General features: G+C 40.4%; 3 protein-coding genes across 9 annotated transcripts in view; all 3 read left to right on the top strand.

The window, feature by feature from the left end:
* The first annotated feature begins 997 nt into the window (after nt 1–997).
* On the top strand, nt 998–3,391 carry c16h19orf85 (chromosome 16 C19orf85 homolog). Its single transcript, XM_077528299.1, has 3 exons — nt 998–1,148; nt 1,267–1,441; nt 2,669–3,391. Exons 1-3 carry the CDS (start codon nt 1,034–1,036, stop codon nt 3,330–3,332), a joined length of 954 nt encoding a protein of 317 aa, XP_077384425.1. The 5' UTR covers nt 998–1,033; the 3' UTR covers nt 3,333–3,391.
* A 997-nt stretch (nt 3,392–4,388) lies between these two features.
* On the top strand, nt 4,389–20,220 carry kcnj14 (potassium inwardly rectifying channel subfamily J member 14). Its single transcript, XM_077526110.1, has 7 exons — nt 4,389–4,508; nt 10,623–11,002; nt 11,085–11,218; nt 11,336–11,364; nt 11,679–13,587; nt 16,290–16,607; nt 17,658–20,220. The coding sequence occupies exons 5-7, from the start codon at nt 12,565–12,567 to the stop codon at nt 17,868–17,870; spliced, it is 1,554 nt and encodes a 517-aa protein (XP_077382236.1). The 5' UTR covers nt 4,389–4,508; nt 10,623–11,002; nt 11,085–11,218; nt 11,336–11,364; nt 11,679–12,564; the 3' UTR covers nt 17,871–20,220.
* A 1,011-nt stretch (nt 20,221–21,231) lies between these two features.
* The window catches only part of LOC144021878 (uncharacterized), a 35,027-nt gene continuing 33,110 nt past the window's right edge, over nt 21,232–23,148 (top strand). For 5 of the 7 annotated variants that reach the window (XM_077526102.1, XM_077526104.1, XM_077526103.1 and 2 more), the window contains exon 1: nt 21,233–21,562. The gene's annotated coding sequence lies outside the window, so the exon portion shown is untranslated. Of the gene's footprint in view, nt 21,563–23,148 lie in introns of all 7 variants that reach the window. The other 2 variants (XM_077526100.1, XM_077526101.1) reach the window with 1 other exon arrangement.

Here is a 23,148-nt window from a genome sequence, read left to right on the forward strand (position 1 = left end):
GCGGGAAACCCCCCCAGATATGGTTTGCAAAATTGTACACACCCCCTTATAACTGAGGATGTGGCTGTGTTCAGAATTGACCAATCACATTCAAATTCCCCATTTTTTATTTATTTTTGACAATAATATGTTCTATGCAGCCTCTCTGGTCTAAATATGGAATTCTGGTTGATATTGTGTTAGTGGAATATGAGTTAAACAGCAAAATCCAGCCGTTTTTATCCATCTCAGGGGGCGGCCATTTTGCCACTTGCTGTTGACTGAAGATGATATCAATGTTGCTCAGCTCTCAGGCAACTACCAACCATAGCTCACCTGTTTTCTGAAGCTGAACTGTGATTGGTTGTTACCTGAGTAACAAGCGAGTGGCAAAATGGCCGCCCCCTGAGATGGATAAAAATGGCTGGATTTTGCTTCATAACTCATATTGCATAAATGTAATATTAATCAGAATGTCATGTTTAGATTAGTGAAGCCATATTATAACTAATTACTCATAAGAAATGTTTAAGGTTGACTTTCACTTTAAATGAGAATCTGCTCAGCTATTTGGAACGGTTCAGAATTCCCCCCCCCCCCCCCTTCTTGACTGAGGCCACATTTCCCAGGTTCACTCTTGGTATGGTCCTTCCAATCAAGCCAGTTTTCTTCCAATCAAGTAATTTCCCTTCATTGTCCGCCATTTGTGTCCAAATTGGTCCCACCTGCCGCTGTAGCCATAGATATGTTGGAATCATCACTTGGAAGTTGTTTGCGGGCAATGATACGGGTCAATTAAAGGCACTAGCAACCACATAGACTCTTTTCTTCCCTCTGAGAATGTGCTAATGAGTGTCACGGTTTAAGCGACTCAATTAAGAACCGCACAGCAAACGGCCTTTTGTGCGTCATACAATGAGCACGACGCGTGTCCATGGTTTGCCTCGCTGGATGACTCTTAGCAAGTGGGATTTCGTTCAGACTGACGGCGCGCAGGGTGGGGGCGGGGACTGGGGGGAGTAGAAGAAAAAGGAAATGTGGCAATTTGAAACTGATGTCACTTTTGAGTTGGGTTGAGCAGGCACACGAGTGCACTCGCAGTGACCGGCGCAGACCAAAGGGAAACCTCGTCGCTATTTTGGAGGAAGAACACAACAGCAACAGCGCAAGTACGCATTTTTAAAGGACTGTGTCTTTAAATTCCGATAACACTGCAACCATTACTGTAAACGCAGTGTCTCATTTCACAGCTGCTACTTTTTTTTTTTTCTGTGTCTGATGTCCAAGGAATGCAAGAGTCCGTGACGGAGGCCGGGTCGGAGAGAGGGGCCCCCTGGGACCTGTACACGTTTGTGACGTCGGCGGCGGCCCACATGATGAGGACCCTTCAGAAGCCCCGCAAGAACCGCCCCTCCAAGCGGCAGGTTAACCATCGACGCTTCCTGCACAACATGATACAGAGGTGTGTGGACACTGCTTTGTTTAATTGTACAGTAACAGTAAGGCGCTCATAATTATTTAAGGGAGGCATTCAATTATCACGTAGAAAAACTCAGCTAGTAACTAATTGGGGCATGGCATCAATTTAAAAGCTCTGTTTATTAACGCGTTTAAAAACTCTTTATTAACTCCCAAAAACGTATAAATACGTTCTATTTTAAATGTTACTGGTGTCCCAAAGATGTATTTTTACGTTTTTGTTTGTTTGTTTGTTTGTTTGTTTTTTTAACTCATTCACTCCCAGCCATTTTCACACAAGCAATCCCCTTCACTCTTGGTTGCTTTACAGGATTTTGACTGATTTTACAAGGCCCACGGAATTTTGTGCTCTATTGCTCTAAAAACATGGAACCTACCAAAAGAAAGATTAAAGTCTCATCTTTCATCAAGGGAAAAAAAAGTATATTTCTACCTGTTTCCGTTTTGCAGCAATTAGCATGAGAATATAGCTAAGTTTCACCATTATTCACAAATCTAATTTGAAATTTGAGTATTTTTTAGCTTTTTTTTCAACATGGCCTTGGATGATCTCTTTTGCTCTGCTGCCACCTGCTGGCCTTTTATGCAATAACTATCATTTCTTCAACCGTTCTCTGCAGTTCAGAGGCTCTATCAAGCCTTCTGTATGATCTAGCATAAAAAAACAAAAAACAAAAAAAAAACATAAAAAAACGTATAAATATGTCTTTGGGACACCTAAAACATTTACAATAGAACGTATTTATAAGTTTTGGGAGCAAATTAGTTAATGCTAGAGCATACAGAAGGCTTTGATGCAGCTGAACTGAAGAGAACGGTTGAAGCAATGGTAGCAGAGTATAAGAGATCACCAGGACCATGTTGCAACAAGCTGTTTTCCACACAGTTATAAACAGATTTGTGAATAATGATGATATTTTTATAGCAATAGAAAATATTCTGTGGGACTTGCAAAATCAGTCAAAATCCAGTAAAACAGCCGGGAGCGAAGGGGGTTGCGAAATGTGAAAATGTCTGGGAGTGAATGAGTTACGAGTGCATATTGTCATGAGTGGGTTCAGTTTTAGTTAGTTTTTTACGTTACTTTTGTCATGGTTCAGGTTTAGTTTGGATTTTGTTTGATTTTGTCATGTTTCTTGAAGTTTCTGTCACGATCTGTTGAGTTGTTTATTCCTTGTGTGTCTCCCTTGGATTTTTCACACGCCAACAGGAAGTTTGCTGACATCGAGGCGGCAAATCGTCGACTGGCGTCCGCTCTCTACTTTCAGGAAGTGGCGTCATCCGCACCTGAGCAGTCATGTGACCATTTAGACGGACGCAAAGTCCAAAGCGAAGCAAAGAAACATGACACATCCTCAACATGTCCTCCTGATGACGCGTGCCATGCAGATGATTGTGAAGATGCCCCGCCCATCTCTCCCTCCCTCACGTCACTGCTGTCGCCGTCGTCATTTGACGACTCGCGCAACTTGACCGACGTCAGCGAGAGCGACTGGGCGGACATCATGGATCTGTTCTCGGAGGACGACGGGACCACTCAGGACGCAGGTCGCTTTCCAGAAAGCGACGACAGGGACCAGGGATGCAGTTGCCGTGACGACGATGGCGACGGGCCAATCATAACCACTCCCCACACAAATGAAGACTTTGTGGCTCCCGAACCAACCCCCGCGCTGTCCAGCTGTCAACACAAGATGATGTCATTGGGGGGCGTGGCTCAGTCATTTTGGGCCCCGCCTCTTGAGGCTTCGCTGCGCCACGTAGCGACGCCGCCTCGTGAAGATCAACTGATGTTCACTGACATCCTCATGGACTGCGAGTCTCCTGAATGTACATCTTTTAACATGTTTTGTTACCATGATGTTTATGCATAATTAATAATAATTTAAAAAAGCCTGTTTAATTTACTTACATTAGATACAGTGCATGTGAACTTGACAGTACTGAAACATCTTTTGTTCCACAGCTCAAGTTGAGATATGATTTATGACATTGACTTCAACTTTTTGATTTTTTTTTAAATAAACTTTCCACAATGTTTTTTTTTTCTTTCTTTTTTTTATCATTCAAATTTGCCAGGGTTGGTAACAACAGTCTTTGCTGACATTTATGTTGATTTTTACAGACATGTTAATGTCAGTAGTGCCATGTGGTGTGGATGCATGCTGTCAGCCTCATCTTCCAGGTAAATTTGACATCATCATCATCATCATCGTCATTATCACACTCTCCTACATGACTCCTCCCTCCCTGGCTCGCAACCTCTAAACCACACCCCCACTCTTTCCACAGGTCAATCACACTTACGTAATATAAACTGATAGTCTGCCCGGTGGCAAATAATCTGCGATGATTTACTTTGTCAAACCGCCACAGTGAGTTGCATCGAAACCCTTTTACATTTTTTTTTTTTTTCTTCAAACGTGTGATATGACGTACGGGTGCGCGTGCTGGCTGGTTGCAGCAGCTGTTTCGCTTCTTGAACCGTCTGATGCCTTTTACCGCATATGACACATGTTGGCATCACTGCGACGTCTTGACTGAGATTAAATCAGATTAAGAGAAAAGTAAACACACAACAGTTGTTCTCTCTCTCTCTCTCTCTCTCTCTCTCATATACACAGAGTATACTTGTAGTTACAATTTACAATTAAAATGATTTTTTTTCTGTCATTGACATATTGATAAATGTGTATGAAGTTACGTATAGTTCTGTCACCATATGAAAGCAAAACATTTCTGGTATTAAAGTATGTTAAAATACACATTTATAATGTTCTAGCTATTTTAATATTCTATGATTGACTTTTCAATAAGATGGTGTACAATTTGAATGAATGGGGATTGTGTGACAAGGTCAGGGGCAGCGGCGTGCGTGCGCACGCCCCCCGGGGACAGAACAGCCTCCCGGGAGCGCGCACGCGCGGTCACGACGACAGTTGACGCGGGCACACAGCTCGAGCAAGCTCCTATCAAAATTCATCCCCTTTCTTCAAACTCTCTTCAAGTTGGCAAAGATTATGATATGAAGTCGCCAAAGGAGACGTTCGGTGAGTGGAAGTTCATCTTCATTACTTAAAAGGGATGTCAGAATATACTTTTATGAAGTCGGAAAATTGCCATTTTGAGTCTTTAATGGTAATTGCTTGTTGGTTTGTTAGCTTGCTATGAAAGAAATTGTCATTTCAAAAGTGAAGAAGTTGGCTTTATTGAAGTCACTATGGACTTTCTTTTCAAACTGAAGTTGCTTTTAACAATAAGAAAAATTAATTCATGAATTCAGGTGGTTGTTGGTTAGAACTGACCATTGTAATATAGCTTGTAGCATGCCAGCATTGGATGTAGTCAATGCAGGCATAAGGTGCCTTTGAGACTTTACTATTTCACCCAAAAACAATCCAAGCTTTTCCATTGAACTTCATCTTCAGTGTATGTATATTTATCGATGATATGCTGTGAGAAACACATATTTGATCAAGCTCACAGACTTAATAAAGCAGACAGTGTGCATGCAAACAACAATATCTTTGAGCGTGTTGACTTGGTGGACAATGACAATGTGGACTTCCTTGGGTTATGTTTTAATTTAATGAGAACATGGTGGACCTTCAAGCAACATGATTCAGTTGGACTGTTTAAAAAATAATAATATTTTGAATTCCTGAAATGTCAATTGAGATTTCACTATATGACAGAGTGGACATACTAAGTTTGACAGCATCCAACTACACATTTAACATGATGAAAATTAGCGCCCCAAAAACTCGTCACTGTTTCAACCTCCATTGAAGAAAGACAAAATGATGGTCGTAATGTCACTGAAAGCAAAAGAGCTTTTCTTAAAGAGGGAGTTACCTTATAATGACAGGGTGGACAGCAATTTCCGGAACATGCTAAATGTTCAATATGATATGAAAATGTATGATTATTAAAATGACTCTTTTATTTGTTTTTGTTTTAATCAAATAACTTGTCATGGACAATACAGTCATAAAACTGCTGGATAAAAAAAAATATATATAACCCAATTTTGGTATTTTAAAGAGATACTTCACTTATTTAGCCCATTATAGCAATAAAAAGTTAATATTTTGTCTATAATTAATTTGACACTTTCATTATTTTTCACGTAGAATTAGTACATTTAAAAACACATTCTGCAAATTGCTGTCGACTGAAAGTGACATCACAGGGCTCAGGTAACCAATCACAGCTCACCTGTTTTCTAGGTTTGGTCATGTGACATTCACAAGCTGAGCTGTGATGTCATTTTTAGTCGACAGCAAGTTGCAAAATGCATTTTTAAAGGTACTAATTGTACATGAAAAATAATGAAAATATCAAATTTATTATAGTCAAAATATTATTATTTATTGTTTGACTGCAAAAAATGGCTAAATAAGTAAAGTATCCCTTTAAAAAACAAACAAAAAAGAAGGATACTAATTTCTGGATTATTTTTTTTTTGTCCAAACTATTTTATGTCCAAAACAATGCAAAAAAATGGTTGTTTTGATTTAAAAAAAAAAAAATGGTGATTGCCTTCCACCTGGCTTCTTTCTAGTCATGCAGAAAACAATGCAAAAATAAATCTACTCAAATCTGTTTCTTAATGACAATTAATGTTACTTTTTTTTTTTAAATAGTCACTAGAAATATTCTAAAAAATTGACAACACTGGCTGGTCTCTTAAACTTGCCCCTCTTTGCTCACAGCCATGTTGTTAGTGCAAACAGTGCACATCTGTGAGACCCCCACACCCCACCCCACTCCCAAATCGCCAGATTGTGGTCAACTTTGGATATTCCACTGTACCATAAAATAGAAGGCAAACAGGCGGTGGTGATTATTTAATGTTGAGTTCCGACTATTTTCTTAATTAGAAGCCTGCAGCATCTTAGATCCCACCCAGATTAACATTTAGTCGTCGCCACACGATGACCTCCATTTTCGCACGCGGCTGACTTGGGGGGGGGGGGGGCTGGTTGCGGAGGAGTTTCAATTAGACGGAATGAGGCTGGCTGCCAAGATAAGTGCACGCATATGCTTGTTATCGGCCACTAAATAATAGGGATGTAACAATATCCAAACATCACGATACAATATTATCACAATATGAAGGTCACGATACGATAATCATCACGATATTGTGGGGGGGTTGGTGATATTTAAAAAAGATCACCATATGGTAAAAAAAAAAAAAAGAGCTCATACTAAAAAAAACACAATATTGTGCTTTTGTACATAACAGCAATGCATATAAACCACCTCCAATCTCTAATAACAATATTGAGGCACACATTGATTGCTTCACAAGCAAATTCGGTTCCCCTTCATCTGACGATTAGCATAGATTTTAAACATCGAAGGCCAAAACATCCCTCATGAAAATTAAATTGTACTAACAAACTAGCCACTAGAGGGTGCTAGAACTGCACAAATGGAAATCAACCTGACTTTTTCAACAGATGTGTTCCTTTTGAATATTGTGAACATGACGCCGACGATATTGTGGCCGTTTTAATATCACAATATCACGATATTGCCCTTATCGTTACATCCCTACCAAATAAGAGTGCGTGTGTGTGGGGTTCGGAGATCACATTGTTTTACCCAATGCAAACTCTATTAGAAAATGTTCCTGGGGAATGGAACAGCATTACGCTAGCACTCTTATTGATCAGACTGGCTCAAAGCAAAGGGACACTAAATTGTATTTTAAAAAATGTATATGTTTTAAATGCGTTTGCCTCTCTTACATGTGCTACATTTTAAAGTAATGTCCAAAAAAATCGTTTGTGACGCTCATTCAAATTCTATACAAGCGCTACAAAGTAAACAGGTGCGAGTAACGAGAGCTCTGTGACGACAGAGAGGTCTAATCGGTGCCCTGGTTTCTAACTACCACCGATCAATAGCAAAGTATCGATGTGTGCATATTTGCATTGTCGTGGGTCGCTTTGGTTTGATGTTGTAACATTGTATGGACATTATTGACGAGTCCACACCTACTAAAAGCATCAAACGTAATACCATGTGGAAAAAATATAAGTGCCAAAATCAGAAAGCATTGTGTGTGCGTGAACAGTGAGAATACAGTCACTCACACGAAAATCATATCAATCCCCAGCAATTGTAATCTGTCCACATAACACCTGGATAATATCTGATAATCTGGGTGGGGGATTTGAAGGCACAAAAGGTGGTACGGGAGAGCATTTATAGTGAGAGAGGGGGCTCATTGGCCCAAAAAATGGGTTATTCTGATCCAGCATAAAACAGAAAAAAGTGTAAGATGTCAAAGTGCTGTCTTGATTGATTAATTAATTTAAGTTTTTTTTTTAACTCATTCAGACCGAAAAACGTGTAAATGCGTTTTTAATACTTTCTCCTTCACTCCCAAAAACGTATTTACACGTTTTTTTTTTTCATTTTATTTATTGATTTATTTTATGCAAGACCATACACAAGGCTTTGATACAGCTTCTGACATGAAGAGGTGGCTTAAAAGCAATGGTAGTTATTACAAAAAAAAACAGCCAGCAGATTGCAGCAGAGTATAAGAGATCAGCCAGGGCTATTTGCGGCAAGCTCTTTTTGTTTTCAACAGCTTTGTGAATAATTATGAAACTTAGATATATTCTCATGCTTATTGCTGCAAAACGGAAACAGATACAAATAATAGTTTGTTTGTTTGTTTAACCTGAGGAAAAAAGAGATTCAGGTCCTTCTTTTGGTAAGGTTCCATGTTGTTACAGCAATAGAACACAATATTCTGTGGAACTTGCAAAATTAGTCCAAATCCAGTGAAACAGCCGGGAGCAAAGGGAGTGAAAATGGCTGCGAGTGAATACGTTAACATGCAGTACCAAAAAAACAAAAACAAGAAAAAACAAATTACAATACAAACATTTCATACTAAAACATTATGTACTAGCTAAATCCCACACCTGCATTGTTATGCTACTCTGAAGTAGGCATAATTCTTCATTTAATTAATGACTTTAGTAATCACATTTTGACCTGCTTGCATCAGTCAGACTTGGGTCCCAAAAATTAAAGGGATACTTTACTTATTTAAACATTACTTCAAACATGAATATTTTGCCTATAATTTGATATTTTCATTATTTTTCATGTACAATTACCTTTAAAAACACATTTTGCTACTTGCTGTCGACTGAAAATGACATCACAAGGGCTCAGGTAACCAATCACAGCTCAGCTTGTGAATGCCACATGACCAAACCTAGAAAACAGGTGAGCTGTGATTGGTTACCTGAGCCCTTGTGATGTCATTTTCAGTCGACAGCAAGTTGCAAAATGTGTTTTTAAAGGTACTACTTGTACGTGAAATATAAGGAAAGTATCAAATTAATTACAGATAAAATATGAACTTTTTATTAGTATAATGGGCTAAATAAGTGAAGTATCCCTTTAACTTTTTTTTATTTTTATTTTTTTATCATCAATCATCTGCACAAAATCTTGTAGAACTGCAACTTTTGAATATTTTGAGAATCAATTATTCTTTCGTTTATTGCATCAACTCATCGAGTGCTGTAATCGAATACAAATTGACTTAGCGTTATTAAATAACAATCTGTGACTGAGTATGCATCTTTTAAAAGATGCCAACTGTGGGCATGCGAAGCCCTTTGAGACCTTTTTTTGTGATTAAGGGCTATATAAATAAACGTGACTTGACTTGATTGGCGAGAGACGTGGATCACGTCTAATAAAAGTAGAATTGGTTGTTGAAATGAGAGCTAACTTTAGCGACTAGCCTTCAACGGCTAATGGTTAGCCAGTCTGAGCGTCAATTGCGGCCATTGTGATGAATGTTTATCATGTGTTTATTTAGTTGCTGGTTGTTCAGTAAAGCAATTGAGTGCACCGGTGGCTGTATTTACCCTTCATCACATGTGGGGTTATTACAGGTTTAACTTGCGGTGTTAAACTTTATTTAATTAGCTAACTATGTCTATAACCATAGCCGTGCTGTTGTGTGAGACAGTTTTGTTTCGTAGTAGAAACATTGCGTTTTATATTTCTTTTCAAGTGTGAAATTATCCCACATTTTGGACATTCTCTCTCTTTCTCCCTGATTAATTGGATTTGAGTTATTCAACGCATTCAACACATGATTTATTGAAAACAAAAAATTACGCAGTCTGTCTCACACCAGCAAGTGTTTGTGCTACACTTTTTTTTTGTAGCAGGCTTAGCATGTCATCATCACATCTGTCAGCCTTCACCAGTCACTTTTAGGACGGGCATCATGCGCCACTCTCACACTCCCCGATCACCTCCTCTAGCTCTGTCGTCAGTTGTCCAGTGACACTCGGGGGGGGGGGTAATGGAGATAGCAGACCAGTATTGGGGTCAAGTACAGTGCAGCAAGGTCAGGACTTGCTGCTTTGGACTTTTAATTAATAAAGCAAAGAAATGCTGACTTAGTTGCAAATAGGCATCATAAATTTAGAGCTATGTTTGTATTTCACGTTTTAGTGCTTGGGGTGAATGAGCACTGTGATTGGCTTATTGTGGGGAAAGAGGCGGGTCTTTGGGTTTCATCGTGTGGATCTTCTTGAAGATCTGCGTTTACATTTCATTGTACGTGTTCAGATATTCACATTGTGGCGATTTTTATGATTTTATTTGAATCTCTTCTAAGCTCAAAGACGACCTGTGGGATGTTCTTGCAAATCGGGCTGACTGTAAAATAAGTTAAAAAAAAAAAAATAGCGTCCAGACAGATCAAAACAAAGGATTGCAGTCATGGTATGGTAGGCGTCTGATCATCTGTTTTTGCAATGAACATTTACGGTAAAATGCTGTGGAGTGAATGTTCGGTCCAACCAATGAGTCATAAGTCATTTGGATATGAATTTTACTGACGCTACTAATGTCCTATGGGCTTAGAGATGGTACTTGTATATTAGAATGTTTCAAGCTTTTGCTCAATGTCATTAACCATTCTCCCAGATGCTTAGGCGCTATGCCCGATTACGTCAAAGTCTCGCATCATTTTATTGTTTGAAATCTTTGTTTGATTGATATATTGTAGCGGGCTTAGCTACTACTGAAATATTTATTTACTTTAAGAAGACTATGCAACATGGCTAACTGTCTTTATCATTCTGTTTCTCTTGTCTTTTTAGGCTTGGCGGTGTGCTAGACAAGGTGTAAAACTGAAAGAAAACAGACAACCTTCAAACCACCCAGCAGAGGAAATCAAATGCAAATTTGGCGTTGTTTTCTCTGCTGCATGTTTTTGCCTGATGTGAGCAAGCTCATTGCTTTGACTGAACATGTGTCAGAAGAGAAACCGACAAAGATGAACCCATATGACACTTCCCATTTCAGGAGGGATCTTTTTCCTCATTTTCATTTGTTGCGGTACAAAGCAGGAATCGCATGGATGATTGTGTAAATATGCAATTACATCAGTTAGCTTCTATTAAGGAAGTTTGGTTTTGTCCAAAGGATTTCATGTTGCAAAGTCTAAACACTTATCAGGATTCAGAAATGACTATGAAAGGTAATTGCTAACTCTAAATATGTTTTGTGTTTGTGCTTATTTATTTTTTTAACGTGTTTCCAATTTTTCTCCTCTTTCCCAGAACGTTTGTTTGGCCTTTTTGTGATGGAAGTGGAAATCTGAAGTGAAGACTCAACTTCTCACTTAATCCCTAAAGATCCAAACCTTAAAACTATCTTCTTGAGTTAATTCCCAGAAACGTAAAGACGTCTTCAGGTGACCTGTGCACGTTCCCATTTGCCATTCCATAAATCATCCAACTAATATGGTTAACTCCAGACCAAAGTGCAAAGTAATTGCTCTGTGTTATTTTCTTCCATTTGTATCTGATAGGCGATATTTGATGGTGTGCTGTAAATGAGGTATGTCTGGTCGGGTATAGATGCATGCGTGTGTTTCACTTGATTTCTTGTATAATTTCATATTTATCTTCAGTATATTCATCATGGTAGTCAAGCAGATATGGGGACAATTTAAAGGCAAAATGGGAAGTTGTTAAAGTTGTAACATGATAGAACAAAATGGCTATCAAACATCTTCTATATGTGACATCGTTCTTGACTTCTAGAAGCATTTACATGAGCTGAAACAGATCAATTAGTTCATTTATTAACATGATTTGGGTATTTAATCTTTTCAATGTACTGTTTTTTTCTTTTGTTACACCAAAACCAAGCGGTTATGAGACCGCGAAGAACTGTATCGTAAGAAACTGCACGTTTTGCTCTTTTCAACTGCATGTTGACATGTCATTCGACCATATCGCCCTCATTATTTCCGTGTCCGGCGTTTGCACCTGCTCCCAGTGTTTACCAGCTTTCGTCAATTGGTGCCTGAGATTGTCTTCTCTCGTATTTCTTTAAACTGAGCAAACCCTGCATGTTTTTTTTTTCTTCCATGCCTGTTAAAGTCAATCCAGCCTTGCACTCCTCGCCAATTAACTCTTTTACTCCCACACGTCATCCTTGAAAACGTTCTATTTCATCACATTTCGTTATGTTTCTTTGTAATTTGATACACGGGCCAGCCCATTGAAGGGATACAATGCTGCCATCTGGTGGTCATAGTTAGTGAGTGTTTTTGACTCCACAACCCATTGACCAGGCAGCGCTGCACTCAGATGCTGCACTGCCCATTAATTAAAAAAAATAAAAATAAAAAAACATAGTTGACGTAATTTATTGTTTATGGCGGCATACGTCATGATTTTTTTAATCGTGATTAAACGTTTTTGGCGGTCAAAGAGTTAATCCTTGCCAACAGATATATGCTGATGTACCACGACCGTTATTGTTTTTAGTTTGCTTCAATGTATGGACAGTGTTTTTCCATGGACACACCTGTGGATGTACTTGATGAAACTGTGAGATCCATCAATGAAAAGCTCGTTCTTGGAAAGGACACCCGCAACATGTAACTCACCAATGACTTTGAAGGGATTTCTCCTATCACCATTGGCCAGTATGGATTCCGATTATTTTGTTCTTGACTGACACTATCGTGACCAGATCGCACAACTTGACTGTGCCGCATTGACCAAACGTCAGACTCGAGAGTGCGCGATGGGCGCGGCGCGTGTGAAACGGCGCTTCAGTGCTGTGGTGGATGGGCCGGTAGAGGAGGAGGAGGTCATGAGGCTGGCGCAGAGCGCGGCAGACGGCGGGAGCCCGACCGGTTCCGGAACCCCGAGCGGCCCTTCCCCGACCCGCGCCGTCAACGGCGTCGCCCTGCCTCTCGAGCGCGACGCACGGAGGCAGAGCGCCGCAGGAGAGTCGGCGGGAGGGGAAGGCGGGGAGAGAACGGGAGCGATGTGCTCAGACCTGAGGAGGGGAAGAGGAAGTAGTGTAGGAGGAAGAGGGGAAGGCCGGTCCAGCTCGGACCAGGACTCCCGTTCTTCCCCCTCCACCACGAAGCGCTGGCGCACCAAGCGTGCAGGCCGCCGGCCCCGAAAGCGCTTTGTGGGCAAGGACGGACGCTGCAACGTTACCTTTGTCAACATGAGCGAGAGGGGCCAGCGGTATCTCAGTGACCTCTTCACCACCTGCGTGGACATCCGCTGGCGCTGGATGCTGGTCATCTTCACTCTCTCCTTTCTTCTCTCCTGGCTGCTCTTTGGATTCGCCTTCTGGCTCATCGCTTCCGCGCACGGGGACCTCGCCGTTCGCCTCGTCCCCATCGCCGGCAACTCGGCGCCAGGAGGGGCCGGTCCTGGAGGAGAGGCAACGGCGGCGGCGGCGGCGGAGGAGCCTTGCTTCCTCCAAGTCAACAGCTTCATGGCGGCCTTTCTCTTCTCGTTGGAGACGCAGACGTCCATCGGTTACGGGTTCCGAAGCGTGACCGAAGAATGTCCCCTGGCGGTGGCGGCGGTCGTTTTGCAGTGCATCGTGGGCTGCATCATTGACGCCTTCATCATCGGGGCAGTCATGGCAAAGATCGCCAAGCCCAAGAAGCGCAACGAGACGCTGGTCTTCTCTGAAACCGCCGTGGTGGCCCTCAGGGATGGCAAACTGTGCATGATGTGGAGAGTCGGAAACCTGCGCAAGAGTCACCTGGTCGAGGCTCACGTCCGAGCGCAGCTGTTAAAGGTGAGTGGCGGGGCATCAATGAATGTACGATGTTCTCCTGGTATTCGCGGGGGATTAAAAAGGTTTTTGTAATTGTGTAGGATGCCACAAGATGGCAGCAATGTACTAAAACAGCGAGACAACACCGCGCACCTAGCATGTACGCAATTCTGAACCCATGTTACATAAGTGACTTTATTTAAGAACTAAAATTATTGATCACAAACAAACCACAATCATATGAGGCTCATAACTTGGTTAATCTATTATTTTAGCCTAAATAACACACCAGCACAAACTGACAGGAACAAATATGCGCACTACTGCTTAATTGGTGTGAAATCATTAATTAAACTCGCCATTTGGCATTTATAAACAATATTAAAAGTTAGGAAATACAGTCAAATTGTAACACTAAATTAGACTATATGGGATATAAGCAGGAACTTCTCATTTTCTAATAGGGATGGTCAATTATGAAGAAAATATAAATGACGATTAATTTGGTAATAATTTAAATCACGATTAGGGCGATTATATGTTTTTTGGTACAAAGCAAGAAAATGTTTAACACATTCACTGCCAGCCCAGCAAAAATGCATTGGATCATTTGACGTCTTTTTCCATTAAAGGCAGTGAATGAGTTACATGTAAAAAAATATATATATATATTAAAACAAATACATTTCTTTGAAACACTATAATTATGCACGTTTCTTTTGGACCAAACAATATTTATTAAATTAGTTATATAAAAATAAAAAAAAGGTAGAAATATATACATTTAAAGAACTCAAAATTAGTAGTAATATTCTTTTATTTTTGTTCACAATTATGCCAATTTTGCAATCTTGGAGTTTAATACATGTAATTGAAATGGAATTTCAATTAATTGCCCACCCCTAATTTCTAGGACATTTTGACCTGTGATGGTGCACAAGGTCAAATGCCAACAAAAAAACGGCATTTCAAACACAGATGAACAAACAACATTTTGCCCTGTCAACAGAAAAGCGCAGAGATGAGATTTTGATGGCGTCAAAAAAGCACATTGTGGAGCGAGCTAATGGAATGTTTATCTTCTTTAAAGATGCTGTTTCACAATGATCATGTTTAATAGTAGTCAAAAAAACTCTTTTACAATATATTTCCAGTTTCTCTGAGAGACTATTACCTCCTCAGGTGCTGCTGTTTTGGCTAGCAATACTTAAAATGGGATCAGAAGTTTGTCCATTTTTTCACAGAGAAACTTGGTCACAATTTGAAGAAAAACTATTTTTATATTCTCTGTCTTAAAATGACAGATTGAGAACTGCAATGCCAATGGAAAAGACCAAGACAGTATCAACACCTTAGATGCTGCTGTGAGTGATTGCAGCAGAGATAAAAAAGAGAGAGAGAGCAAGACAAACGAGTGCCGAGACCATCTGGCCTGTATTCCGTAGGTCTGGAGTTAATGAGAGCTTGTTTTATTCTCCCTCCGCGGGTTAGGAAGATTTACCATGGATTAACTCGCCCACTCTTCCTTTACCATTGTCCTTTGTCATCTCGTTTTACTCCGTGTAAAGTATATCAGCGTTGTTGTACTGACTCCTTTTAAACTTAACTAAGTCGCCGCGAGAAGTGTTGCGTGCGAGTTGGGTTGCTGTCAAATTTATCCTCAGGGGGAAAATCTGTGAGCTTTAGTAAATACGGTCTCTCTTGATAGCGCAGCAAAGGGGAAAAGGGCAGATGGGATTATATTTTTTAGAATAAAAAGAATAAATACAATTGTAAATACGGTGAGTGGATATCATTCACTAGCACAGTGCTTCTCAATTATTTTCTGTCATGCCCCCCTAGTAAGAAGAAAACACCCCCCCCCCCCCCCCGCGACTATAAATAGTATCATTTGCCTATAAAATTGTTATAAGCACACCTCTACGGACCAACTTACAACAAAGAATAGCTTTATTAACTGTAACAGAAAACATTTAAAGTGCATCTGAAATTCAAAAATAAAATTAAATCCTTAATTAAACTATAAAAAATTTTTTGACTGACCATGTCAAACCATATGATACGGAAAAAAATAAAATAAAATAATAAAATAAAATTACATAAAATTAATAAATAATAATGCATTCAAACTGATCACCAACATGAACTCAGGAGCACAATATTAAAAAACAAACAAACAAACAAACAAACAAACAAAACCTTTAACCTGCAAAACAAAAATGTAAAATAATTTGGGCTGATATTTTTTTTTTTTTTTTTTGCTGTGTGCAAGCTCGCATGCTCAGTGCAAACAAAACCCCTACACCACCGATGCTCCCTGCGCACACTCTGCCAATAATGAAAGCACCACTGCCCCCTAATGTGGTGGAGCTGCAATTGCACTTTATTCTAGGACAGTAAAAAATAAAAATAAAATCAAAATAAAAAAATAAAAAAGCATGTTCCCCTTGATGGAGTCTCGTGCCCCCCTGGGGGGGCCGGCCCCACTATTTGAGAAGCACTGCACTAGCAAGTGTTGGATCAGTGATAAGACTTCACAGTATTTGATTAGTGAAAATAAAAGTGACATTATTTCAAACGTTGGCGGCAATAGATCCACTCAATTCTCATTTGGCCCTGTTTTAGCCACACCCAGAAAAAAACAACAACATCTTTTTACCAATTGAATACAACATTTTAATAAATTACCCACTATGTTTTTTCTATTCCCGACTTGACAACAGTCAAGAGTGACACCAGAAGGAGAGTTCCTTCCACTGGACAACTTGGACATCAATGTTGGATTTGACACCGGCACCGACCGGATCTTCTTGGTCTCGCCGGTCACAATTGTCCACGAGATCAACGACGAGTCGCCTTTCTTCGAGATGGACCGCAAGAGCTTGGAAAGCGACACCGAGCTGGAGGTGGTGGTCATACTGGAGGGCATGGTGGAGGCCACGGCGATGACCACGCAATGCCGCAGCTCATATCTGGCTTCGGAGATCCAGTGGGGCTTTCGTTTTGAACCTGTGCTCTTTGTGAAGAAGGACTGCTATGAGGTAAGGACCACAAGACCTGTTCATTGATATATATATATATTTTTTTTTTTGGGGGGGGGTCTTTTTGTTGTTGTTGTAATGTATTTATAATGTGAGTCATTACTATTACTATTTGTGGGCCATCCTGATCCATAACAACTGCAACTAGTACTGGAGGCTACCGACACAGTTGTGAAACTCTTCTTCACGAGTGTTTCTGTCTGTAATATACTGCCCCCAGGTGGCCAAGGCGTGCACACCAGAAGGCGGAGCACAGTGTCCATTGAATTGAAGCAAACAAAACGTGTCAAAAACTTCATTTGAAGGAACAGTTCGGCTTTTTTGACATGAATCTCTATTTCACCCTCACCTCCAGTGTGTGCGATCATCACTGACTTACCCCTAACAGCGTTCTGTGACACAAGTACTGGTCCGGTGTTGGTCAAGAGGACAGTAGTCCGGCAAGTTGACTTGGGTCACAGAAATAAAGCGTTTATCTTCTAAAAACAATTAGTGTTCAAAAGAGTGATACATTTGCATCACTAAACTCATTTTCTGAAAAAAAAAAGTCAGACACTATTACCGCTGGGCACTATTTTTCTGTTCATCGTATCACTGTGCGGCGCCCCGTATACAGCTGATAGACGCGCACTAATCCACAAGTTGTTTGCCTTTTCGAAGGCGGAAGGATCAGCTGTCTACAGGGCGACGCGCAGTTATACGAACAGAAAAATAGTGCCCGGCGGTAATGGCGTCTGACTTTTTCAGAAAAGGAGTTTAATGATGCAAATGTAGCACTCTTTTGAACACTAATTGTTTTTAGAAGATAAACGCTTTATTTCCTTGACCCAAGTCAACTTGCCGGACTACTGTCCTCTCGACCAACACCGAACCAGAATTCCTGTCACAGAAGCTGTCAGGGGTAAGTCAGTGATGATCGCACACACTGGAGGTGAGGATGAAGAGATTCATGTCCAAAAATCCGAACTGCTCCTTTAACAAATATTTTACGGACCACATGTCTAAGCCGAACGTCGGTTTCCTGTTTTTTGTTTGTTTGTTTTTTTACAGGTGGACTACTCATTCTTCCATCGGACATACGAAATCCCAAACACGCCCTTGTGTAGCGCGAAAGAACTTGCGGAGCTCAAGTACATCAAAAGCTCACGCTCATCGTTCTGCTATGAGAACGAAGTGGCTCTGCAGCTCATTTCTCCTGACCCAGATCCCGAGTGCCCTGCCGCATCAAACAGGAGACTGTCGGGCCACCTCCACTACAACTGAGAAAAAAGTCTAGAATCAAGGGTGCAGGTTTGGAATGAATCACACACGCTGTGACATTGTTGGCTGATTGGTCCTGGCAATCTTTCAAAAATCTTTGAAAAATTGCGTCTGCTAAATCCCAACCTGGCCCATCACCACCGCAGCACACCGCCATCATGGACGGGATAAACAACAGCACCCCATGGTGGCTGTCACTTGCAACTGCATTTCCTCTGGACCTCACTGGGGGAGTTTCCGTCGAATTTGAATGCAGTGAATGGTAGTGTATCCTCACAGGTACACCTCAGGAATGTATCTCAGTATTGTGCTGATTTATCATCATTATTTTTCATATGGTAAGTATAGACAGTATATTTTTAGATGGTTGCATGTGCTGGTTATTATTCGACATCAATTACATGGAGAAACTGTGATGAACTAGCAGCGGTTTCAAGCTTTTCCATGTAATTATTGTCTGCTGTTCTTTTTTTTTTTTTAAAACAGTATGCAGAAAGATGACATGAATGTGACTTTTATTTTGATTTCCATTCTTTCACTGTACAGTGAAGCCCTGTTAGTTTCAGTGATATGTTCTAGACTAGCACATGTTGGGTGAAAATCTGCGTGAAATAGAAACCATACTTTCTAGTTTTAACCCTCCCACATGTTAAACACATTTAAACGTATTAAAATACACTGAAACATAACGAAACAACGTTAACCTGTAATGCTATAAACACTACAGAAGGGATAACAGAAATTATAATAGAATGTTACATTAATTAAAACGGGTTCATTCACTGTGCTGTAAATTTAAAAGTGTAATGTTAGTTTGGGATGGGTAAGAATATTAACCCTGAAAGTGTCTTGGTATGTATAAAGTATATTTTCCTACTCTGAAGAAGGAGGTATGAGGTGGAATTGTTTGCCTTGATTGGAGCAGGATGAACCGATGTGCTAAACCAAATATTGTATGTAAACAAATACTCCATTTTCCTTCACATACTGTTACCATTTGTATTGGGGTGGTGCCTTTGAGACACATCTGAAGCTGGCCATTGAGCTGCGGCAGTCGTTTTAGTTTCTTGAAATGATTTTTGAATGTGAGCTCATGTGGATTTATTATGTTAATAATAGAGAAACCAATGAAGTGAATGTGCGCTATTCATGATTAATTGATGCCCCACAAATGAGGGTTGTAATTGTCTATACATGCCACAAGATGGCAGCAAACCATTTCTTAACCTAACGTGGAATTCCTCAACTCACTCCAACGTAGTCTTATGAATAAAGATGCCAAACCCCAAAGAGCCGAAAAAAAGTTTTTATAATGTTCTTTTTAATAAAGAAAATAACACTCTATAGCAGTTCTTTATAAAACATCTAATAATAATTAAATAGAATGCAGATAATTACAACAGTTTGTGCATCATGATTAATTCATATGCTGCTCGTTGTGATGTACACACCTTGGCCACCAGAGAGCAGTATAATGCAAATGTACATACAAAAGAAGGAGACAATTTGCTCTAATAGTTTTTCGCATAGGATAAAGAATATATGCCTGTGATTGTTCTTGCATTGTTAAATGGAATGGAAAAAAAAATGCAAATATGTGAATTATAAATTTTGAGCAGGAGCACTGTATTACTACTAAAGCTGTTGTTATGAGCGTCACTTTTCGGTGTTACCTGTTGAACGGACAAACTCTATTTCTGTTCTTTTCACATTGAATACATGGAAGATTAATATCAGTCATGAAGCTCTTGCCTCTGTCCTAAAGTTACTGCAGTTAGGAAGGTTTTATAACCTACGTGTTTGAATGTTGTCAATTGTTGTGTCTTCCCAATTCCCATAAACGTCATGCACCTTCAAGTTCTATTTATAGGCTGCACAGTGGGTCATGGGGCCTGCCTTCACTTCTGTGAAATGTAACTTGAACTTTAGAGCACCATCACTTTTGCACTTTTTTTTTTTCCAACATTGCAGAAAAATAGTGGCGTGTACTTTTTAATCATGTCACCTCTTCCATATGTATTTACATCAGGGGTGGGCAAACTTGTGCTCAAGGGCCTCATTATTTTTTTTTTTTAAATGGACAGATGGGCCAAGTCATTTGTAGATATGCAAGATATTTTTTGGGTCAAAAACGGAGCAGACCATATTTTGCCCACCCCTGATTTAGACTGAATTTTATTCCTTAAACTTGCATATTTGTGAATTTGTATGATGGTAAAAAAAAAAATGTATTTTCATATTACATTTAGGGCTGCTTTTGGCATATGGGGCTTCGACACGAAACTGTGTGAGAACAAATAAATCAAGGTTGAGTAACTTATTTTGAGTTATTCCAACTGACAGCTGAAACCGACTCATCTGTAGCTTAATTTATTAGTTTTGTATGTAGTATTTGTATGTTTTCTCCAGATGAACCATTCAACTCCAGATCTGCAAAGTAAAAGTAAAAAGTACAGATTCTGAATTGTACTTGAGTACAAAATTTAGCTTTGCTCTTAGTTGAATGGCTTGATTGGTGATTTCCGCCTTCTTTGCAGCAGCAGTTTGATGTGTGACAAATTATAAAATGTTATGTGAGGTAAACTGCTTGAATCAGAGGATTGCCGGATGTGATATACATAGCAGGTAAGTTGGTCCAAAAAATGGACATGGTGGAAGTTTACAGTAATGTTGCTCGGATTAATGGGAGTTGTGCTCAAATGACACTGAGATGGATGAATAAATTTTCCATTATGTTTTGCTAAAATACTAAAAGGCACACCAACCAAACATTCCATACGTAGCTGTGGAAAAATGTGGCTTTAAATGGCTACAATGTCACAAAACAGTCTAATGACTTCCACATTTTCCACATCCACTCGTTTACAAAGATTACGAAATGGTCCATTTAAACATAGTAAGGAGTATAATGTCCATCTATGTGTTCTAATTAAGTGAATAGTAGTAACAATTCATCAAAAAATAAATACTTAAGTAAAGTAAGGATACCTAAAAAAAATAAATAAAAAATCTTAGGTTTGGGTGGGACGTTCTAAATCACGGACCTCGAGTCAGTTCTTGTCGCCCAATACGACTGCAACGCAGATAAACAAACCGATCCCAGATCAGTATCAGGTTTCGCCGCAGTAGCGTCGTTAGAAACAAAGGGCGCGCAAATCTCCGTACTGTTGCCAGAGGCACTTGCACCTGCTGCGGCCCTCCGGTTGGCTATCTCGCGCATCGATTGTCGCTTTAGCCCCGCCCCGCGCCTATTAGTCATTGGTCAGAGGCTTGGTCGCTTTGACGCTATTGGTCATCGCTTCCGTGTCTTGCCAGTCAAGGGGCGGACGGCGCTCGCCGAGTCGTCAGGGTGGCTTCACGGCACCCTTTGTAGCTTCCCATTGGTGTGTATCGTCGACTGGGCCCGAACTTTGGCTTTTGATTGGCGTTCGGACAGGAAATGCGGTTCTGAGGTTGAAGCCTACCGCTCTGCCCTTACGGCTGCCTCTCTCTCCGTCGACTTTATTCCCGAGCAGGACGTGTGTGTGTGCGTGTGTGTGTGTGCGGTGTAAGTGCGGCTCCACTCGGCTTGAACGTTGCGATGATAAAAGACGCCTCTGCGGTAGGCTACACACCTATCCCAGACCAAAATAGCCAAGAAACATCCTGAAGGAGGTCCTCCGTGTACATTTAACCTTTTGGAACTCAAGCTGAAGGTAGGAGCTTTGAATTGGAGTCTTAATTCAAGTTAAAATAGAAGCCGGTGTGAGGAGCCTTGAACGCCTCATATTTGTGCCTTGTAGCCGGCTAACGCTAGTTGAGTCTCAATACGGTGGCGTAAGAATGAACGTTGGTGGTGAGGCGTTCACGGGGATTTTTACCTTTTTTTTTTTTTTTTTTTAAACAAAGACGTACCATGAAAAGCTTTTTTTTTTTTTTTTTTTACCAAGGGGAAAAGCCACCGGCTGACTATGATCATTTCATTACGCATTGCAACCGTTGTGAATTGGTGCGCTATTACAACGTTTCATAACGAGAGACACAAAATGTAATATTGCACAGCTGCATGTCATTTTGGCTTCCACATGTCAGTTGGGAAAAAAGGGCCGTGGTCCTTGATCATCCTTGCAATCGATTACCGAGGTGTGGTTTTGAGTGGGGGACGTTTTCAATGGTTCCCCCCCGCCACCACCGCCGCAGAGGTGCGCTGTCTGTCTGTCCGTCTGTCTGTGTGTCATTATAATAATAGCTTCATTACCTTGGTGATAAAATGCCTCATCATGCACCTTTAAACTAGCCAAGAGGAGAAAGGCGTGTCCGGCTCCAATCCCTTAACAATTAAAATTTAATTGAATTCCCCTCATTATGTCACTCTCTCAGCTAAGCTAGCTATCTTGGATAAAAAAAAAAGTAATGTTTTAGCCTACATGAGGTAAATTGCTTCCCCCCTTAAAAAAAGCTTATTTTAAAATATGTATTAAGACAATTGACTGAGGTTACTTTCATTCCATTCTTTTTCCACACCTGATTTATTATTCCTTCATTCTTCCTTTCTGACCTAACTTCATGTTCTTCGTTTTCGATCATTCCATTTTTGTTTCCCAAGATGGGATTCGAACACAGAACCTACAACTGTTGAGGCAGATCTTCTAACCATGCAACCGTCATGCTGTCACTTTTATTTCCTTTTCCTATCTGAATGCAACAACATTGTGCCCCCTCAAAGTACCCTCCCCCAATGGTGGATGACCTCTGTTTAGGTTGTTGTCGTTGGGCTGCGGCGTTTAGGATGTTGTATGGGGGGGAAGCTGTTGGCTTGTCTATATGAGCGTCGCCATGTGACTGTGCAGTTGTGTGTGTAGGAACAGGACTAACAAGACAGAATTGTGGACAAATGAGTCCACATCTCCCACGCTCGCCCGAGCTCACAAGAGGTTGCACATAACAAAGCGTTTTATGATGACAACTTTATGGAAATGGCCGCATTCCGTCACATGGTTTTCACTTTGTTGGGGACTTTTGAAGCAAAACTGACCATACGGATCATTTGTTACCATGAATCAGGCAGTCTTTTACTGCGTTAATCCTATACCAAAACATTTAATACATATGCCACAGACTAGAACAGACAGACAGTCACAACAAAGTGGTAACACTGTTGAATTCTGTCTTGAGACAGGATAAAAAAATAAAAAAATAAAAAAGCAGTTGAGAAACAGTGAAGGCACGTTTCATAAAAGGTACACCTTGCAACATTTGTCGTTGGAAACTACCTGTGAATAAAATGGAATAAACCAGGGAT

Source organism: Festucalex cinctus, chromosome 7 (genome assembly GCF_051991245.1).
Source record: "Festucalex cinctus isolate MCC-2025b chromosome 7, RoL_Fcin_1.0, whole genome shotgun sequence".
Classification (NCBI taxonomy): domain Eukaryota; kingdom Metazoa; phylum Chordata; class Actinopteri; order Syngnathiformes; family Syngnathidae; genus Festucalex; species Festucalex cinctus.